Source organism: Salmo salar, chromosome ssa12 (assembly GCF_905237065.1).
Source record: "Salmo salar chromosome ssa12, Ssal_v3.1, whole genome shotgun sequence".
In the NCBI taxonomy this organism is placed as follows: Eukaryota; Metazoa; Chordata; class Actinopteri; order Salmoniformes; family Salmonidae; genus Salmo; species Salmo salar.
The window spans coordinates 56,885,023-56,904,726 of record NC_059453.1 but is presented as its reverse complement, the minus strand read 5'-3'; the positions used below and the strand labels follow the sequence as shown (position 1 = coordinate 56,904,726).

Here is a 19,704-nt window from a genome sequence, read left to right as displayed (position 1 = left end):
GAGAGAGAGAGAGAGAGAGAGAGCGAGAGCGAGAGAGAACAAGATTGGCAACCTGTTGCCACAAGAAAAGGGCAACCATATGTTTATTTATTTTCCTCTTTTGTACTTTAACTATTTGCGCATCGTTGCAACATTGTACATAGCCATAAATGTTTCTATTCCGTTCAAACTTTTGTGAGTGTAATGTTTACTATTTACAATGTAAACATATGTTTCCCATGCCAATAAAGCCCTTTGAATTGAATTGAGAGAGAGAGAGAGAGAGAGAGAGAGGTGTTAAAAAATATTATAAAACATAAATAAAATCAGAGCACTAAAGACAGAAACTGCAAAGCAAAAACAAACAATAGAGGATCACAGAGCGGATCTCTCACCGGGCGTCCTAGAAGACACAGCACTAGCTTTCCAATGATGGGAGATATTACAGGCGGATAATAATACAGAAATAGTTCAGAATGCGTCAAAGACTCAAATAACTTCCAGTGCCTCAAGGCAACATGCGTTGATTCTTATCGTCATGAAACTATTAGAGAAAAAGAGAAACAAAAGCAGGAATACCTAAAATACTTTAGTTGAGTAAAGTTTGCTCTTCAAAAAGTGGATATGGTATTTATGTTTGGAGAGTGGGCCAGCGTTACATTAAAATAACAACAGCTCCCAACACTTATTTTCACACTATTGGTAAATGCAATAGTCACATCGTATGATAAATGTGTTCATGTGGGTATTCAAAAGAGAGACTCTAGCGCTCCCATGCAATATATTTATATATGAAATCAACCCATGTTTGGACAGCAAGCTCCCTTCTCAGGGGAATATTACCGTATTCATGCTCCGGTGTGTCCTCCCGTCCTGTGTCCTCCCATCCTGTCCCTGTCCCTCTGAGAGTCCACTGTTCTTCCTTCCGGTCAGTGGAGGGGGTCCTAAAACCCTCGACCCAAATGCGATGTGGGAGGCGTCCGGCTGGATCTTGGGGCCTCGAGCAGCACTGGCTACCCTGCCACTGCCTGACTGATCTGGAAGGTACAAAAATAAACGGATCATTTGGATACTCATTTGTTATCAATGTTTATAACGCATAGGATCATCTCTTTCAATGTAATACTGGGAAAATAGATAGTGATCGTGACTGTGATAGTGATCAACAGCGATGTCTGGATGTTTTGTGTAATTTTCAAGTAACCAGCTCAAACACATTACACATAGGCTTAATGTAGCATATCAGCCTATTACTATTAAACTGTTTCTCACAAAGTCACCACTTTGCAATTATTTTTGTTTCATTAATATTACTCAAGGCTAAGAATAACATAGCAAGAGACAAACGCCGCCTATGTAAAAGGCAGTGATATCCTGCCATTGCAAATGGATTCCAGCTGACTTAACATATGGATTTGAGCTTGATATTACAGTGGCATACTAGCAGCCCTCTGCACATAATTCATTTACAAACAAAAATTACACCCCTTTCAACCAAGATTGATAAAAAACGGACATACAGTTGAAGTCGGAAGTTTACATATACTTAGGTTGGAGTCATTAAAACTCGTTTTTCAACCACTCCACCAATTTCTTGTTAACAAACTGTAGTTTTAGCAAGTCGGTTAGGACATCTACTCTGTGCATGACACAAGTAATTTTTCCAACAACTGTTTATAGACAGATTATTTCACTTATAATTCACTGTATCACAATTCCAGTGGGTCAAAAGTTTACATACACTAAGTTGAATGTGCCTTTAAACAGCTTGGACAATTCCAGAAAACGATGTCATGCCTTTAGATGTCACGTCCTGACCATTGAGTGCTCTTATTTTCTATGGTAGAGTAGGTCAGGGCATGACTGGGGGGTTTATTCTAGTTTAATTTTTCTATGTTGTTTGGGTCTAGTTTCTGTTTTTCTATGTTGGGGTTTTTGGATGATCCCCAATTAGAGGCAGCTGGTCATCGTTGTCTCTAATTGGGGATCATATTTAAGTAGTTGTTTTTCCCACCTTTGTTTTGTGGGAGATTATTTTGAGTTAGTGCATGTAGCACCTCTTCGTCACAGTTTGTTGTTTTGTTTATGGTTTATTGTATGTCTTGCATAGTTTCACATTATAATAAAATATGTGGAACGATATTCACGCTGCGCCTTTGTCCGTTCCTACACACAAACGTGACATTAGAAGCTTCTGATAGACTAATTTACATCATTTGAGTCAATTGGAGGCATACATGTGGATGTATTTCAAGGTCTACGTTCAAACTCAGTGCCTCTTTGCTTGACATCATGGGAAAATCAAAAGAAATCAGCCAATCAGACAATCATTGTAGACCTCCACAAGTCTGGTTCATCCTTGGGAGCAATTTCCAAACACCTGAAGGTACCATGTTCATCTGTACAAACAATAGTACGCAAGTATAAACACCATGGGACCACGCAGCCGTCACACCGCTCAGGAAGGAGACGCATTCTGTCTCCTAGAGAAGAACGTACTTTGGTGCGAAAAGTGCAAATCAATCCCAGAACAACAGCAAAAGACCTTGTGAAGATGCTGGAGGAAGCAGGTACACAATTATCTATATCCACAGTAAAACAAGTTCTATATCGACATAACCTGAAAGTGTCACAGTGTCCACAGAAGGTGGCGCCCCTCCCCGGTCGGGCGGTGCTCGGCGGTCGTCGTCGCCGGCCTACCAGCTGCCACCGATCTATGTTTCTGTGTCTTTTGGTTTTGTCTGTCTAGGTCCGCACCTGTTCCTTGTTAGTCATTTAGTGGGGGGGTATTTAGTTTGTCTTTTTGTTTGGGGAATTCGTGCGGGATTATTTCATGTCATGTGTGAGTGGCAAAAAAGGCCACTCAGCAAGGAAGATGCAACTGCTCCAAAACCGCTATAAAAAAAGCCAGACTGCGGTTTGCAACTGCACAGGGGAATTTTTTTTACTTTTTGGAGAAATGTCCTCTGGTTTGATGAAACAAAAATAGAACTGTTTGACCATAATGACCATCGTTATGTTTGGAAGAAAAAGGGGGACGCTTGCACGCCAAAGAACACCATCTCAACCGTGAAGCATGGGGTGGTAGCATCATGTTGTGGGGGTGCTTTGCTGCAGGAGGGACTGGTGCACTTCACAAAATAGATGGCATCATGAGGCAGGAAAAGTATGTGGATATATTGAAGCAACATCTCAAGACATCAGTCAGGAAGTTAAAGCTTGCTCGCAAATGGGTCTTCCAAATGGACAATGACCCCAAGCATACTTCCAAAGTTGTGGCAAAATGGCTTAAGGACAACAAAGTCAAGGTATTGGAGTGGCCAACACAAAACCCTGACCTCAATCCTATGGAAAATTTGTGGGCAGAACTGAAAAAGCGTGTGCTAGCAAGGAGGACTACAAAGCTAACTCAGTTACACCAGCTCTGTCAGGAGGAATGCGCCAAAATTCACCCAACTTATTGTTGGAAGCTTGGGGAAGGCTACCCAAAACGTTTGACCCAAGTTAAACTATTTAAAGGCAATGCTACTAAATACTAATTGAGTGTATGTAAACTTCTGACCCACTGGGAATGTGATGAAAGAAATAAAAGCTGAAATAAATCATTCTCTCTACTATTATTCTGACATTTCACATTCTTAAAATAAAGTGGTGATCCTAACAGACCTAAGACAGGGAATTTTTACTAGGAATTGTGAGTTTAAATGTATTTGGCTAAGGTGCATGTAAACTTCTGACTTCAACTGTAGTTATGTTACAGAAACTGTGGTATAACTAATTGGAGGAATATTGGGAGTGGGAAATAAGCACCATAGCTTCCTTTATATAAATGCAGAAGCTTGACTCTGATTGGTTTGAAACACCAAAACTTACAGGCCTGGGTCGTTCCACAAAATGAGTACCTTTTGCGTCCTTTTGATATTTTAAGTAAAAATGATGCACCAATATTGGATTTTAATAGCCTGTTATATTAAATGAAGTGCTCTTTAATATAGACCAAATGGAAAATTTTGTAAATCAGATTTTTGTAAACCCCTTGTTATTTTGTTGCTTTGATACAGTAGTTTCTGAAGATTATTATTTATTTAATGTGATTATTGATTTATTTTAAGGTTAAAAAAACAACTCATTTTAATAATGGTGAAACTATTCCTATTTAAATATTATTTTTCAAAAGAAACATTAAACATCAGTCCTGTGTGGCTCACTTGGTAGAGCATGGCACTTGCAAAACCAGTGTTGCGGGTTCGATCCCCACAGGGAACCAGTATGAAAATGTATGCACTCACTACTGTAGGTCGATCTGGATAAGAGGGTCTGCTAAATGACTGGAATGTAAAAAAATGTCAAATCTAATAGTCAAAGCAGGTGAGCTGGTTCTACTTTATGTTGCAATTTTCTGGTTTTGTGGTGGAAAACTGAGTGGGTCGAACATTACACGTCAACCCTGTTTCCCATAAATAGACAGGCAATCATTTTTTCACAATATTTTTGTTGTTGTTGTGAAGTTTGCATTCAATTGCCCCTAATTGTTGCACACAACAAGCTTCCATTCCCCCTGTCACAAGGGGATTTATGGCTGATTTAAGATGAAATCGTCAACTCTGTTACGTTCAACACCGTTACTTTCTTTGGCACTTAATAGGCACTTACCATATAACAAATAAATAATAATAATAATAATAACCTCTTGAGATTTAATTTTTTTTTTTTTTAAGTTGAACATGTGCTCGTCATGACAGAATGTTAAAATTAGGGGAAATAAAGGTTTTCTTCACCACACTGCCCAAACGGGAACAACCCGCCTACACTTTTCCATAGAAAAGTGCCTAGTGATAATTGGATGAACCTAAAGACAAGGTCACACCATTGGTGAAAATACAATAACCCAGCATGAAATTGGTTCAACTGTTCTCTCTCAACAACAACCAAAAAATCTCTATAAATGTTTAATCTTTTAATTTGCTGTTTGGCTGACGAATGTACTAAACTCAAGAAACAGTAATTAGCAACAGTCTTTTTTACACAATTAGATTGGATGTCTACTTTAATAGCAATCCCTTTTAATCATTATTAGGCATGTTATGCTAATAACTCGACCAACCAATTATGAGGACTAATTTGTGTGTGCATTGCATGTGTGTGAATGTGTGTGTGTGAATGTGTGTGTGTGTATGCATGCATGCATGCGTCCATGTGTGTGTGTGTGCACGTGATTACCGTTCATTTCTAATGGCACGGCCAAGTGACTCAACATGCTGGAGACAGCTGTCAGAACAAATAAATATGCGCTGATAAAAAGGCCACAGAGGTACTGTCTGTCTGTAGGGGAGCAGAGTGGGGCTGCTGAATCACTGGCGCATGTCTTTCTCCCTCATAAACACATATAATTGCTGTTCTCTCTCTCTGGGTGTACAGGTGCGGGGTGATGTGCGAGCCAAATTCCAAAGGCCACCTGGGTTTTAGAGTGTAACAATCGCACTGTGCCGCCTGCAGCAGAGTGGAAGCTTTTAGATGAGAATAAAGACAAGTCCTTTAAAGTACTACTTACTGCCTGTTCTGGTTTTTCATTGCTTTCAACCATAAAACAAAAACAAAAAAATGTACACAAAACAACAATGGAACTTTGACCGCCTTTCAAAGTTATGGAGGAATGGTTATGTAAAGCCACATAATCTCAATGGGCATTGCTGTACTCTGATGATGCTGTCTTCCTGGGTATGCCTTTAAGGCCCTGTCTTTATGTATTTAATCCCTCAGAAACTCTATTAGACTTTACATACCATCTGTGATAGCAGCTCAGGAATCAACAGGAGATTACTGAACTGACAGATTATTATGTAAGCCATGTGAGACAAGCAAACTATCTGCACATGATTACACGAAACAAAAGTGTCTGGAAAAGCACAATCTATATTCGACTGTTTATTTGTGTTTAAACATGTTATGGGCATATTGAAAAACAAAACACATTTTACATTTCAAAGATAAAGATTTGTAATATGCTGCTTTCAATAAATGGAAAACTGTTTGCAACTATGGGACTATGTTTACTTTGGTTAGATGTGGGGGTCTGAGGCTGAGTTTAGCCAGTCATGAAGCATATCCAATCAGAGAAACAAAAACAGTAGGAGCCAGAAAGGGCAAACCAATTTCAGAGAATTACTGGTGTCTGTTTGAAACAAATGGAAAAGTCTGGCTTATATGGAAATTAATTGAACTGAATTATTATTTGTTTCTTGGTCAAAGACGGAACAAAATGGACATAGCCTTGAACTGTTTGAAGAAAATAAATACTGGACTTGATTTGATTGTTTTGTATTAATGGGTTATTGTTACTATTATTGGACAATCACTTGGTCAGGTATTGACACTCAAGAACTCAGATGAACAAGCTCTATCCCAACAATAACGTGCTTGTTCCAACCAAAGAGGGGGATTATAAATAAACACAGAGTGCAATGTGGTTACATTTGTTCTCTCAAATGAAGAAAGTCACACCCACACATGATTTTGAGTGTGCAACAGAAGGGATGTAGGTTCTTTATCTATTTACTTCATAGATGTGTTGTCTCACCCACCAGACTCAGAGTTGAGAGGGCAAGTCTTCAGGTCTGCCAGTCTCAGCCTCTCCATGTTCTTTACCTGGATCACCTGGTGGACGTCAGGGGGAAACTGGCAGCTCCGAGGGATCGAGTCCAAGGGACCATTTCCACCAATATATAGGTCTACAGAGGGAAAACAAAAACCAAAAACTAAGCAGGAAACAAGAGAATGAAATAAACCAAAAGTGATCTAGCTGAAAACATAATTATGGAGGTATTGGCTTTCTCAAGGAAGAGAAAATAAGCTTTTGAATTATAATTCATAAAAAAAAAAAAACAATTCCAGGCCTATCCATTTTCCAGATGAATTAGCAGGCAGTGTAGTGGGTGTACGCACGCACGCACGCACGCACGCACGCACGCACACACGCGCACACACACACGCGCACACGCGCACACACACACACACACACACACACACACACAAGTAATCTGCAGCTCAAGGTGTTACTGTGCCATATCAGTTCTCAACAAACATCACTGTCGTGATGCTCTGTGAGGGATGGAGGTGTGAGGTTGGACTCACCCTGGGGTGTGCCATTGATTCACTATGTAGGAAGAGGCTATTCACATGATACACATCGGCTTACCATGACTGTTTAAGCAACCTACCATTGTAGGCCAAGCATCGATTTTCAAAAAGGCCTACTGTTCTTCAGAATAAAAATATACAGTTTAATATCCATGGAATGGACAAAAATTAAGAAGACATGTCTTGCCATGATGGAGCGTTTAGAGTGTTTTGGTGTGAGTGACTGACTGAATGTCTTACCTCCATCAGAAGCCCCTGCAGGCTCAGTCTTCATGGTGAAGATTCTCCGTAACTTACAGCTGGCAGAGACAGTGATTCCATCCAAGGATAAGAACCCTGCACCTTTAAACAGCTCACTGGTGAATGACACAAGGTCGATGCACATGTTGCACCACTAGAGATGAGAAAAGAGGGAAGAGAAGGAAATTGTTTTGTTCAGATGATCTAAAGCAATTTAAACAGTCGACAGCTGTCCTCCTTGTCCCTGTTTTTTTGTTAAAAAGTTTGTTGAAGCAATATCCCAGCTAACAACAAATGCTCCCATAACTTTAGAGAACATTCCTTTACAGGTCCAATGCAGACGTTTTTATCTCAATATCAAATCATTTGTGGGTAACAATTAAGTACCTTACTGTGATTGTTCTACTAAACTATATGGAATAAAAAGGTCATACCAAAGATCCTTTTTCTATTTGATTTTGAATTTTTAAGACCCCATGAAGTATCAAAAATGAATTTGAAAAAAATATTTATTTGGCCTTACTGCTATTAGCCCATACAAACGCATTGAATAAGAAAAAGATTCACTACATGGAACAACAGATAGTTCCCCCCCCCACCCCCCTAAAAATCAAAAGGAACTTTGTTCTGAAGTGTCTATCCTTAGAGATATAGGAAAGATCAGAAAACATTTTTTAAAATATTTTTTACATGTATTTAACTGTTTTTATTTGTCACTAAACAGTATCAATCAAAAGTTTGGACACACCTACTCATACCTGGGTTTTGCTTTAGGTTTTTCCTATTTTCTACATTTTAGAATAATAGTGAAGAAATCAAAACTATGAAATAACACATATGGAATCATGTAGTAACCAAAAAAGTGTTAAACAAATCAAAATATTTTTTTTACATTTGAAATTCTTCAAAGTAGCCACCCTTTGCCTTGATGACAGCTTTGCACACTCTTGGAATTCTTTCAACCAGCTTCATGAGGTAGTCACCTGGAATGGATTTAAATTAACAGGTGTGCCTTGTTAATATGTGGAATTTATTTCCTTCTCCTTCTCTCGTTTCAGACAATCAGTTGTGTTTTGACAAGGTAGGGGTGGTATACAGAAGATAGCCCTATTTGGTTAACCTCTTACATCTAGACGTTCCGCTAGCGGAACACCTGCTCCAAAATCCAATGATGGGCGTGGCGCGAAATACAAATTCCTCTAAAATCCGAAAACTTCAATTTTTCAAACATATGACTATTTTAGACAAGACTCTCGTTAATCTAACCACACTGTCCGATTTCAAAAAGGCTTTACAGCGAAAACAAAACATTACATTATGTCAGCAGAGTACCCAGCCAGAAATAATCAGACACCCATTTTTCAAGCTAGCATATAATGTCACAAAAAACAAAACCACAGCTAAATGCAGCACTAACCTTTGATGATCTTCATCAGATGACAACCCTAGGACATTATGTCATACAATGCATGCATGTTTTGTTCAATCAAGTTCATATTTATATCAAAAACCAGCTTTTTTACATTAGCATGTGACGTTCAGAACTAGCATACCCCCCGCAAACATCCGGTGAATTTACTAAATTACTCACGATAAACGTTCACAAAAAACATAACAATTATTTTAAGAATTATAGATACAGAACTCCTCTATGCACTCGATATGTCCGATTTTAAAATAGCTTTTCGGTGAAAGCACATTTTGCAATATTCTCAGTAGATAGCCCAGCCATCACGGCTAGCTATTTAGACACCGACCAAGTTTAGCCCTGACCAAAGTCAGATTTACTATTACAAAAGTTTGATTACCTTTGTTGTCTTTGTCAGAATGCACTCCCAGGACTGCTACTTCAATAACAAATGTTGGTTTGGTCCAAAATAATCCATCGTTATATCCAAATAGCGGCGTTTTGTTCGTGCGTTCTAGACACTATCCGAAGTGTAAATAAGGGTTACGAGCATGGCGCAATTCGTGACAAAAGATTTCTAAATATTCCATTACCGTACTTCGAAGCATGTCAACCGCTGTTTAAAATCCATTTTTATGCCATTTTTCTCGTAAAAAAGCGATAATATTCCGACCGGGAATCTCTGTTTAGGTAAACAGAGGAAAGAAAACAAAGCATTCTGTCGACGCGGGCACGAGCCTGAGTCTCACAGTACTGTAACCAGCCACTACCCAAACGCGCTACTTTGTTTCAACCAGAGCCTGCAAAGCCACGATTCAGCTTTTTGCCGCCTTCTGAGAGACCATGTGAGCCGTAGGAAGTGTCACGTAACAGCAGAGATCCTTTGTAATGGATAGAGATGGCAAAGAAGGCCAAGAAATGGTCAGACAGGGTACTTCCTGTACAGAATCTTCTCAGGTTTTGGCCTGCCAAATGAGTTCTGTTATACTCACAGACACCATTCAAACAGTTTTAGAAACTTTGGAGTGTTTTTTATCCAAAGCTAATAATTATATGCATATTCTAGTTTCTGGGCAGGAGTAATAATCAGATTAAATCGGGTACGTTTTTTATCCGGCTGTGAAAATACTGCCCCCTATCCATAACAGGTTAAAGCCCAAGTCCATATTATGGCAAGAACAGCTGAGAACACAAAGAGAAACGACAGTCCATCATTACTTTAAGACATGAAGGTCATTCAATCCGGAAATATTCAAGAACTTTGAATGTTTCTTCAAGTGCAGTCGCAAAAACCAGGGGCTATGATGTTACCTCTGCTGCAGAGGATAAGTTCATTTCAGTTTTCAGCCTCAGAAATTGCAGCCCAAATAAATGCTTCACAGAGTTCAAGTAACAGACACATCTCAACATCAAGAGGAGACTGTGTGAATCAGTCCTTCGTGGTTCAATTGCTGCAAAGAAACCACTACTAAAGGACACCATATCTATCCTTTGTTCTGATGAGTGAAAATGTGAGAGTTTTGGTTCCAACCGCTGTATCATTGTGAGACGCAGAGTAGGTGAACGGATGATTTCCGCATGTGTGGTTCCCACCGTGAAGCATGGAGGAGGAGGTGTGATGGTGTAGGGTGCTTTGCTGGTGACACTGTCAGTGATTTATTTAGAATTCAAAGCACACTTTACCAGCATGGCTACCACAGCTTTCTGCAGCGATACGCCATTACATCTGGTCTGCACTTAGTGGGACTATCATTTGTTTTACAACAGGACAATGACCCAACACACCTCCAGGCTGTGTAAGGGCTATTTGACCAAGAAGGAGAGTGATGGAGTGCTGCATCAGATGACCTGTCCTCCACAACCACTCAACCCAATTGAGATGCTTTGGGATGAGTTGGACTGCAGAGTGAAGGAAAAGCAGCCAACAAGTGCTCAGCATATGAAGTGGTCAGCATACAGTATGTGGGAACTCCTTCAAGACTGTTGAAAAAGCATTCCAGGTGAAGGTTGAGAGAATGCCAAGAGTGTGAAAAGCTGTCATGAAGGCAAATGAAGGCTACTTTGAAGAATATAAAATATATTTAGATTGTTCAACACTTTTTTGGTTACTACGTGATTCCATATGTGTTATTTGTAGAAAATAGTAAAAATAAAGAAAAACCCTTGAATGAGTAGGTGTCCAAACCTTTGACTGGTACAATATTTACCTGGTACAATATATAATCCCATACATTTTTCCAACCAGGGGACCTTCAGAAAAGTTTTTTGGGGGAAGAACTTTTCTTTGGGACCATCAGGCGACATCCTGAAAAACGTATTTGGGGACGTCACCCGGAACAACCCGGGAACTAAACAAAACCCTCCAGGGGACCATAACAGAATGTCCTATGTTTTAAATGTCTTTGAACACAGGAATGCTCTTGCAATGTTACAATGAAACGTGTCTATAACATTAATATCTTATATTTGGAGAACATGGCACCAAGTTCTGTGTATGTTTGGTGTATTGTTGATGGAATATTCTCCTAACCCTCAGAAAACTGAAAACATGAATGTTCTTGCAACCTCCCATTAAATGTGTCTAAAACATAAATATCTTATATTCTAAGAACATGGCAACCATGCTCTGTGTATGTTTGGTGTGACGTTGATAGAATATTCTCAGAACCCTCAGAAAACAGGACACGCAAATGTTCTTGCAACATCCAATGAAACGTGTCTTGAACGTTAATATTGAATATTCTGAGAACATGGTACCATGGTAAGTTATGTTTGACATTAAGGAATTGTCCTAACTCTAACACCAAAACATGCTAAATAGGCTCTCATAAGGTTTTTTGCTGACATAGATAGAATGTTCCTATAACTAACGGAAAACTGGACACTCAAACATCAGAACATTACAGATAACATTACAAAAATGTTCTCTCTCCCTAGAATTGTAAGCTGGTATAGTATCTTTCGAGCTGGTAGAAATTGGCAGAACTTTCTTAAGTCACCAGCAGCCTTGATATATTGTACTTATGGTAGCGGTGGAGGCGAGGGCAATACTCACAATGTTGCGTTTCAGACCTAAAGGTATCCTTGCATGCAAGGGTGTAGCAGAGAACTCTTTATGAACCGTGGATAGGTACAGCCTCCTTTTCAGATGACCTAAATCGGTTATCCTGAAAAACAAGTGAAGGAATTCATGAGGTAATAGTGAACAGCAATTATACACTGCTCCAAAAAATAAAGGGAACACTTAAACAACACAATGTAACTCCAAGTCAATCACACTTCTGTGAAATCAAACTGTCCACTTAGGAAGCAACACTGATTGACAATACATTTCACATGCTGTTGTGCAAATGGAATAGACAACAGGTGGAAATAATAGGCAATTAGCAAGACACCCCCAATAAAGGAGTGGTTCTGCAGGTGGGGACCACAGACCACTTCTCAGTTCCTATGCTTCCTGGCTGATGTTTTGGTCACTTTTGAATGCTCGCGGTGCTTTCACTCTAGTGGTAGCATGAGACGGAGGCTACAACCCACACAAGTGGCTCAGGTAGTGCAGCTCATCCAGGATGGCACATCAATGCGAGCTGTGGATAGAAGGTTTGCTGTGTCTGTCAGTGTAGTGTCCAGAGTATGGAGGTGCTACCAGGAGACAGGCCAGTACATCAGGAGACGTGGAGGAGGCCATAGGAGGGCAACAACCCAGCAGCAGGACCGCTACCTCCGCCTTTGTGCAAGGAGGAGCAGGAGAAGCACTGCCAGACGCCGTGGAGAACGTTCTGCTGCCTGCAACATCCTCCAGCATGACCGGTTTGGAGGTGGGTCAGTCATGGTGTGGGGTGGCATTTCTTTGGGGGGCCGCACAGCCCTCCATGGGCTCGCCAGAGGTAGCCTGACTGCCATTAGGTACCGAGATGAGATCCTCAGACCCCTTGTGAGACCATATGCTGGTGCGGTTGGCCCTGGGTTCCTCCTAATGCAAGACAATGCTAGACCTCATGTGGCTGGAGTGTGTCAGCAGTTCCTGCAAGAGGAAGGCATTGATGCTATGGACTGGCCCGCCCGTTCCCCAGACCTGAATCCAATTGAGCACATCTGGGACATCATGTCTTGCTCCATCCACCAACACCACGTTGCACCACAGACTGTCCAGGAGTTGATGGATGCTTTAGTCCAGGTCTGGGAGGAGATCCCTCAGGAGACCATCCGCCACCTCATCAGGAGCATGCCCAGGCGTTGTAGGGAGGTCATACAGGCACGTGGAGGCCACACACACTACTGAGCCTCATTTTGACTTGTTTTAAGGACATTACATCAAAGTTGGATCAGCCTGTAGTGTGGTTTTCCACTTTAATTTTGAGTGTGACTCCAAATCCAGACCTCCATGGGTTGATAAATTGGATTTCCATTGATTATTTTTGTGTTATTTTGTTGTCAGCACATTCAACTATGTAAAGAAAAAAGTATTTAATAAGATTATTTCTTTCATTCAGATCTAGGATGTGTTGTTTAAGTGTTCCCTTTATTTTTTTGAGCAGTATATATTACAACAAAGCTTTCATGTCTTAGAAAAAAAGGTGCTATCTAGAACCTAAAAGGGTTCTTTGGGCTGTCCCCATAGGAGAACCCTTTGAAGAACCCTTTTTGGTTCTGAGAAGAACACTTTTGGGTTCCATGTAGAACCCTCTCCTATGAGCATGCTTCATGAACCCAAAAGGTTTCTACCTGAAACAAAATAGTGTCTTACCTGGAACCAAAAACGGTTTTCCTATGGGAACAGCTGAAGAATCCTTTTGGAACTCTTTTTTGTAAGAGTGTAGCCTTGAGAGAGTTGGGCAAGTAACCGAAAGGTCGCTGGATGGAATCTCCAAGCCGACTACGTGAAGAATATGCCAATATGCCCCTGAACAAGGCACTTACAGTGCATTCGGAACGTACTCATACACCTTGAAATATCACTTTTACATACATTTTCAGACCCTTTACTCAGTACTTTGTTGAAGCACCTTCAGCAGCGATTACAGCCTTAAGTCTTCTTGGGTATGACACTACAAGCTTGGCACACCTGTATTTGGGGAGTTTCTCACATTCTTCTCTGCAGATCGTCTCAAGCACTGTCAGTTGGATGGGGAGCATCACTGCACAGCTATATTCAGGTCTCTCCAGAGAGGTTAGATTGGGTTCGGGCTCTGGCTGGGCCACTCAAGGACATTCAGAAACATGTCCCGAAGCCACTCCTGCATTGTCTTGGCTGTGTGCTTGGGATCGTTGTCCTGTTGGAAGGTGAACCTTCGCCCCAGTCTGAAGTCCCGAGCGCTCTGGAGCAGGTTTTCCCTCAAAGATCTCTCTGTACTTTGCTGAATTTATTTTTCCCTCGATCCTGACTAGTCTCCCAGTCCCTGCTGCTGAAAAACATCCCAACAGCATGATGCTGCCACCACTATGCTTCCCCGTAGGGAAGGTGTCAGGTTTCCTCCAGATGTGACGCTTGGCATTCAGGCCAAAGAGTTCAATCTTGGTTTCATCAGACCAGAGAATCTTGTTTCTCATGGTCTGAGAATCCTTTGGGTGCCTTTTGGCAAACTCCAAGCGGGCTGTCATGTGCCTTTTACTGAAAAGTGGCTCCAGTCTGGCCACCCTACCATACAGGCCTGATTGGTGGAGTGCTGCAGAGAGGTGTGTCCTTCTGGAAGCTTCTCCCTTCTCCACAGAGGACCTCTGGAGCTCTGTCAGAGTGACCATCGGGTTCTTGGTCACCTCCCTGACCAAGGCCTTTCTCCCCCGATTGCTCAGTTTGGCCGGGCGGCCAGCTCTAGGAACAGTCTTGGTGGTTCCTAACTTCTCCCATTTAAGAATGATGGAGGTCACTGTGTTCTTGGGGAGCTTCAATGCTGCAGAAATTTTGGGTACCCTTTTTTGGTACCCTCGACACAATCCTGTATTGGAGATCTACGGACAATTCCTTCGACCTGATGGCTTGGTTTTTGCTCTGATATGCACTGTCAACTGTGGGACCTTATACAGTAGACAAGTGTGTGCCTTTCCAAATCATGTCCAATCAATTAATTTGACCACAGGTGTACTCCAATCTAAACATCTCAAGGATGATCAATGGAAACAGGATGCACCTGAGCTCAATTTCAAGTCTCATAGCAAAGGGTCTGAATACTTATGTAAATAAGGTACCTGTTTTTTAGTTTTAATACATTTGCAAAAAAATCTAAAATTAACCCACTTTCACTTTGTCATTATAAGGTATTGTGTGTAGATTATTGAGGTAAAAAACTAATTTAATCTATTTTAGAATAAGGCTGTAACGTAACAAATGTGGAAAATGTGAACGGGTCTGAATACTTTCTGAATGCACTGTAACCCTAATTGCTCCTGTAAGTCGCTCTGGATAAGAGCATCTGCTAAATGACTAAAATGTGAAATGAAATGTTATGGTTTTAATAATAAAAATAAGATTGATCTTTTAAAGGAACAAACCTGCAGTTGCTACATCCATTTTTTGGACTTATAAACTGATGATATATACTCATTGATTCTTGAAGAATATAATTAGTAAAGGCCTCATGAGCTTAGTTCAACTGTTGTACCCCATCAGAACCTAAAATATAAGCTTGTTTTTCTCCAATATTTGTAAACATTGTAAATGTACACACAACTGTAGTCTCAATATATGCTTACAACTATAATTGTGATATATTGGATGGTCCTTGCATCAATAGGCTCATTAACAAATAACATTTCTCCAGGCCCGTCCCTCAGCTGTTAACCAAAACCATTGTTGTTTCAAATGCGGATTCCCTCTTTAACAGTTAGGGAGAGCTGGCCTATTTTTCCACTAACACAGCTTTCAGGAGCATAATCTATTGTCTTGTGTCAGCGTGATAAGATGCATCCCCTTCATTGTTAGAGGTGGAGGGTAGAAGAGAAGAGGGAATTAATCAATTTACATGCTAATTCACTTTCACCACCTCCACTGAATTATAGCACCTATCTACCGATCCCCACCCTGAAAACAGAATTCAATTTGTGTGAGGAATGAAGATGTGTTGAGGGGTGAAAATGTAATGTTACAGCTAGCTTAAAGCCCCTGAGGATGTGTTATTAAGACATCAAACAAAGTGTCATTATAATAACATTTTGTATATTGGCCTATCTTTTACGGCATTCACTGTACGTTGCATGCATTCTCTGCAAAGACACACACAGACACACAGGATTTCATAAAAAGTCATATAGGTGTAAAAAAAAAATGAAAAATGTAAAAGCCAGGGGGAGATCACACACACATACACACTGTTGACTCACAATTTCTGGTAAATTGACTTGGCTGGTGGTGGTCAAAGTAACAAATGTGATACCAAATTCTTCTGGATACATGCAAGAGTAAGTTACATCTTAGATGCAAGGGCATAGTACAAAATAAATAGCATAGCAATTCCGTCTAGTTTGGTAATCATAGTAGCATAATAGCACTGGGGGCTAAAAGCCAAATGGCTCAAAGGCAGAGCACAAATAATTTTTCTCAGTCTCAAGGTTATATGGTTATTCTGAATTAAGTATACATGCATCATTGATACAAAACTGATACAACCTTCAGTTGAACAATGTGAACAATGAAACATTTGCTACTTTGGGTACAGAGAGCTTTCGGCAGATTGAGCCAACTCAAGTTCGGATTTGTCACAAGTTGAGGACTGTGTGATCTGAGGTACAGAGATTGCTGAAAAACGGTTGTATATTTAAACCATTTTAAGTTGTGTGTGCAAGTAAGCATATTACTCATGATTAGGGTTGCAAATGTTACCAGGAAACTACTCGAATTTTTGTAGATTTCAAGTTTTTGGGGGAATTTTACAAGATGATATCTAATGGCATTTCTTTGGTACTTCAGATTATCACAGGTGTCTGTGCTTATTTCTGTCCCTCTGTGTGGGCTTATCACATGTAAAATATAGAAAATAATTAAATAATATGGTTTTAAAATAAAACATTTAATGACAAAGCTGGGGTACTACTAAGCTATAAGGGTACAAGGCGAGACCCAAATGCAGACACAGGAGGCAGATGGTTGAGCTCCGATATTTATTATAGCAAAAGGCAGGTCGGGTACAGGCGAGAGTTCATAAACCAGGTCAGAGTCCAAACGGTACAAGATGACAGGCAGGCTCGAGGTCAGGGGCAGGCAGAGTGGTCAGGCAGGCGGGCTCAGAGTCAGGACAGGCAAGGGTCAAAACCAGGAGGGCGAGAAAAGAGAGACTGGGAAAAGCAGGAGCTGAGACACAAAACCGCTGGTTGACTTGACAAACAAGACGAACTGGCACAGAGAGACAGGAAACACAGGGATAAATACACTGGGGATAATAAGCGACACCTAGAGGGGGTGGAGACAAGCACAAGGACAGGTGAAACAGATCAGGGCGTGACATACGCTATATGCATTTTTTTTTAAAGACGGTCATACCTAGGATAATTTGATTTAGAATTTTAAGACCCCTTGAAGTATCAAAAATTAATATGACATAATTTTTTGATCAGGAAACATTTGTTAATTTTTTTGTTGTCACTAAACAGTCTCCATATATACTGTCTAACCACATTTTTTTCAACTGGTACATTGACAACTGGTACATTGGGGATATTCAGAAGAGACTTGTGAGGCCTGTGGGCGTCCTTGAGCAAAACAACCGGCATGTACGTGTTCGTGAGTCTCACCTTAACACAGAGGGGTCATATTAGGGTGTAGTTCAAATTGACAGACAGAAGTTGGCAGATCGGCTGTACCAACTTCAGACTAGTCCCAAGACACGTGGGGGGGGGGTCGTAGAGCAACACGCAGAACACCATCGTGTTCTTGAGAGTCTCATCTCTCCATAGAGGGGTCATAATAAAAGTTTTCTAGGCCAAACCGTTCAGACGATTTTGTGAGAAGACAGATTTTTGGAAGTGTTACATAGGCGGATGCGGTGGATTGAGACGCATCCAACTGATATCTCTAGCTTAAACTGACACATTTTTATGGGGATTTTTTTATTATGCTAATTAGATTTACGAAAGGGGCGCGAACATCAACCTTATTAATAACGCTATTTTCTGTTGAACCATATGGTCTATCCACCAAAAACTCATGGACAATATGGACAAAAATTATGAAAATGAAATATAGAATTGCTGAAAACACCGAAGAAATTACTGAAGATTCTGGTAACTTTGGTAAATTACTGTTAGTTTTGCAACCCTACTCATGAAATGATTCTAAGCAAAAACACATAAGGATATGGCAAATGGCTTGGGTTCTCCTCCGTCACACACACACACACACACACACACACACACACACACACACACACACACACACACACACACACACACACACACACACACACACACACACACACACACACACACACACACACCATGTTAACAACTGATCAAGCTATCTGGCCTACAGCTGAGATGGTGTGTTTAACCTCTATTCACACAGACACAAATTAAGACAAGGCCTATCAACATGGCTGTCCTGATGCTAAACAGCCTCTCTCAGGTTCCCAAATGGCACCCTATTCCTTTTATAGTGCACTACTTTTGACTAGGGCCCATAGGACTCTGGTCAAAAGTAGTGAACTATATAGGGAACAGGGTGCCATTTGGGACATCCTCTGTCTCCCAGCATGTCTTTCCTCTGTAATGGGCTTTGGAACAGTGTTCACCTGTTACCTCTACTCCGCCTAGCAGATATGATTAAACATCTCATCTCCTCACCTCGCCCATGGTCGGGTACTACACTGGTGAGCACCAATTACTGTTACTGTGATCAGTTCTGAATGCAATCATAACGTACTATGCTATTATTCATCTACACTATATATACAAAAGTATGTGGACACCCCTTCAAATTAGCGGAGATGGCTATTTCAGCCACACCCATTGCTGACAGGTGTATAAATTTGAGCACACAGCCATGCAATCTCCATGTACAAACATTGGCAGTAGAATGGCCTTACTGAAGAGCTCAGTGACTTTCAACGTGGCACCATCATAGGATGCCACCTTTGCAACAAGTCAGTTTGTTCAATTTCTGCCCTACTAGAGCGACCCCGGTCAACTGTAAGTGCTGTTATTGTGAAGTGGAAACGTCTAGAAGCAACAACGGCTCAGCCGCGAAGTGATAGGCCACACAAGCTCACAGAATGGGCCCGTTAAGTGCTGAAGAGTGTAGAGCGTAAAAATCGCCTGTTCTCGGTTGCAACACTCACTACCAAGTTCCAAACTGCCTCTGGAAGCAATGTCAGCACAAGAACTGTTCGTCGGGAGCTTCATGAAATGGGTTTCCATGGCCAAGCAGCAAGCGTTAGCTGGAGTGGTATTATGCTCGCCGCCATTGGACTCTGGAGCAGTGGAAACGTCTTCTCTGGAGTGATGAATCACGCTTCACCATCTGACAGTCCCGACGGATGAATATCGGTTTAGCGGATACCAGGAGAACGCTACCTGCCACAATGCATAGTGCCAACTGTAAATTTGGTGGACAGTGCCCCGTGCACAAAGCGAGGTCCATACATAAATGGTTTGTCGAGATCGGTGTGGAAGAATTTGACTGGCCTGCACAGAGTCCTGACCTCAACCCCATCGAACACCTTTGGGATGAATTGGAACGCCGACTGCAAGCCAGGCCTAATCGCCCAACATCAGTGCCCGACCTCACTAATGCTCTTGTGGCTGAATGGAAGCAAGTCCCCGCAGCAATGTTCCAACATCTAGCGGAAAGCCTTCCCAGAAGAGTGGAGGCTGTTATAGCAGCAAAGCGGTGACCAACTCCATATTAATGCCCATGATTTTGGAATGAGATGTTCACATACTTTTGGTCATGTAGTGTATCTTCATCATCTGCAGGGAGGGAGGGGGGAAGGGGATGGAGGGAGATTGAGAGA

General features: G+C 41.2%; 1 protein-coding gene across 1 annotated transcript in view; it reads right to left on the bottom strand.

Moving 5' to 3' along the window:
• The window catches only part of cfap20dc (CFAP20 domain containing), a 59,292-nt gene that overhangs the window by 34,266 nt on the left and 5,322 nt on the right, over positions 1–19,704 (bottom strand). The window contains exons 5-8 of the mRNA XM_014132319.2: positions 11,820–11,931; positions 7,357–7,510; positions 6,561–6,707; positions 823–1,016 (exon numbers count right to left, since the gene is read on the bottom strand). Of these exons, the coding sequence (XP_013987794.1) occupies positions 823–1,016; positions 6,561–6,707; positions 7,357–7,510; positions 11,820–11,931 (607 nt within the window). The remainder of the gene's footprint in view (positions 1–822; positions 1,017–6,560; positions 6,708–7,356; positions 7,511–11,819; positions 11,932–19,704) is intronic.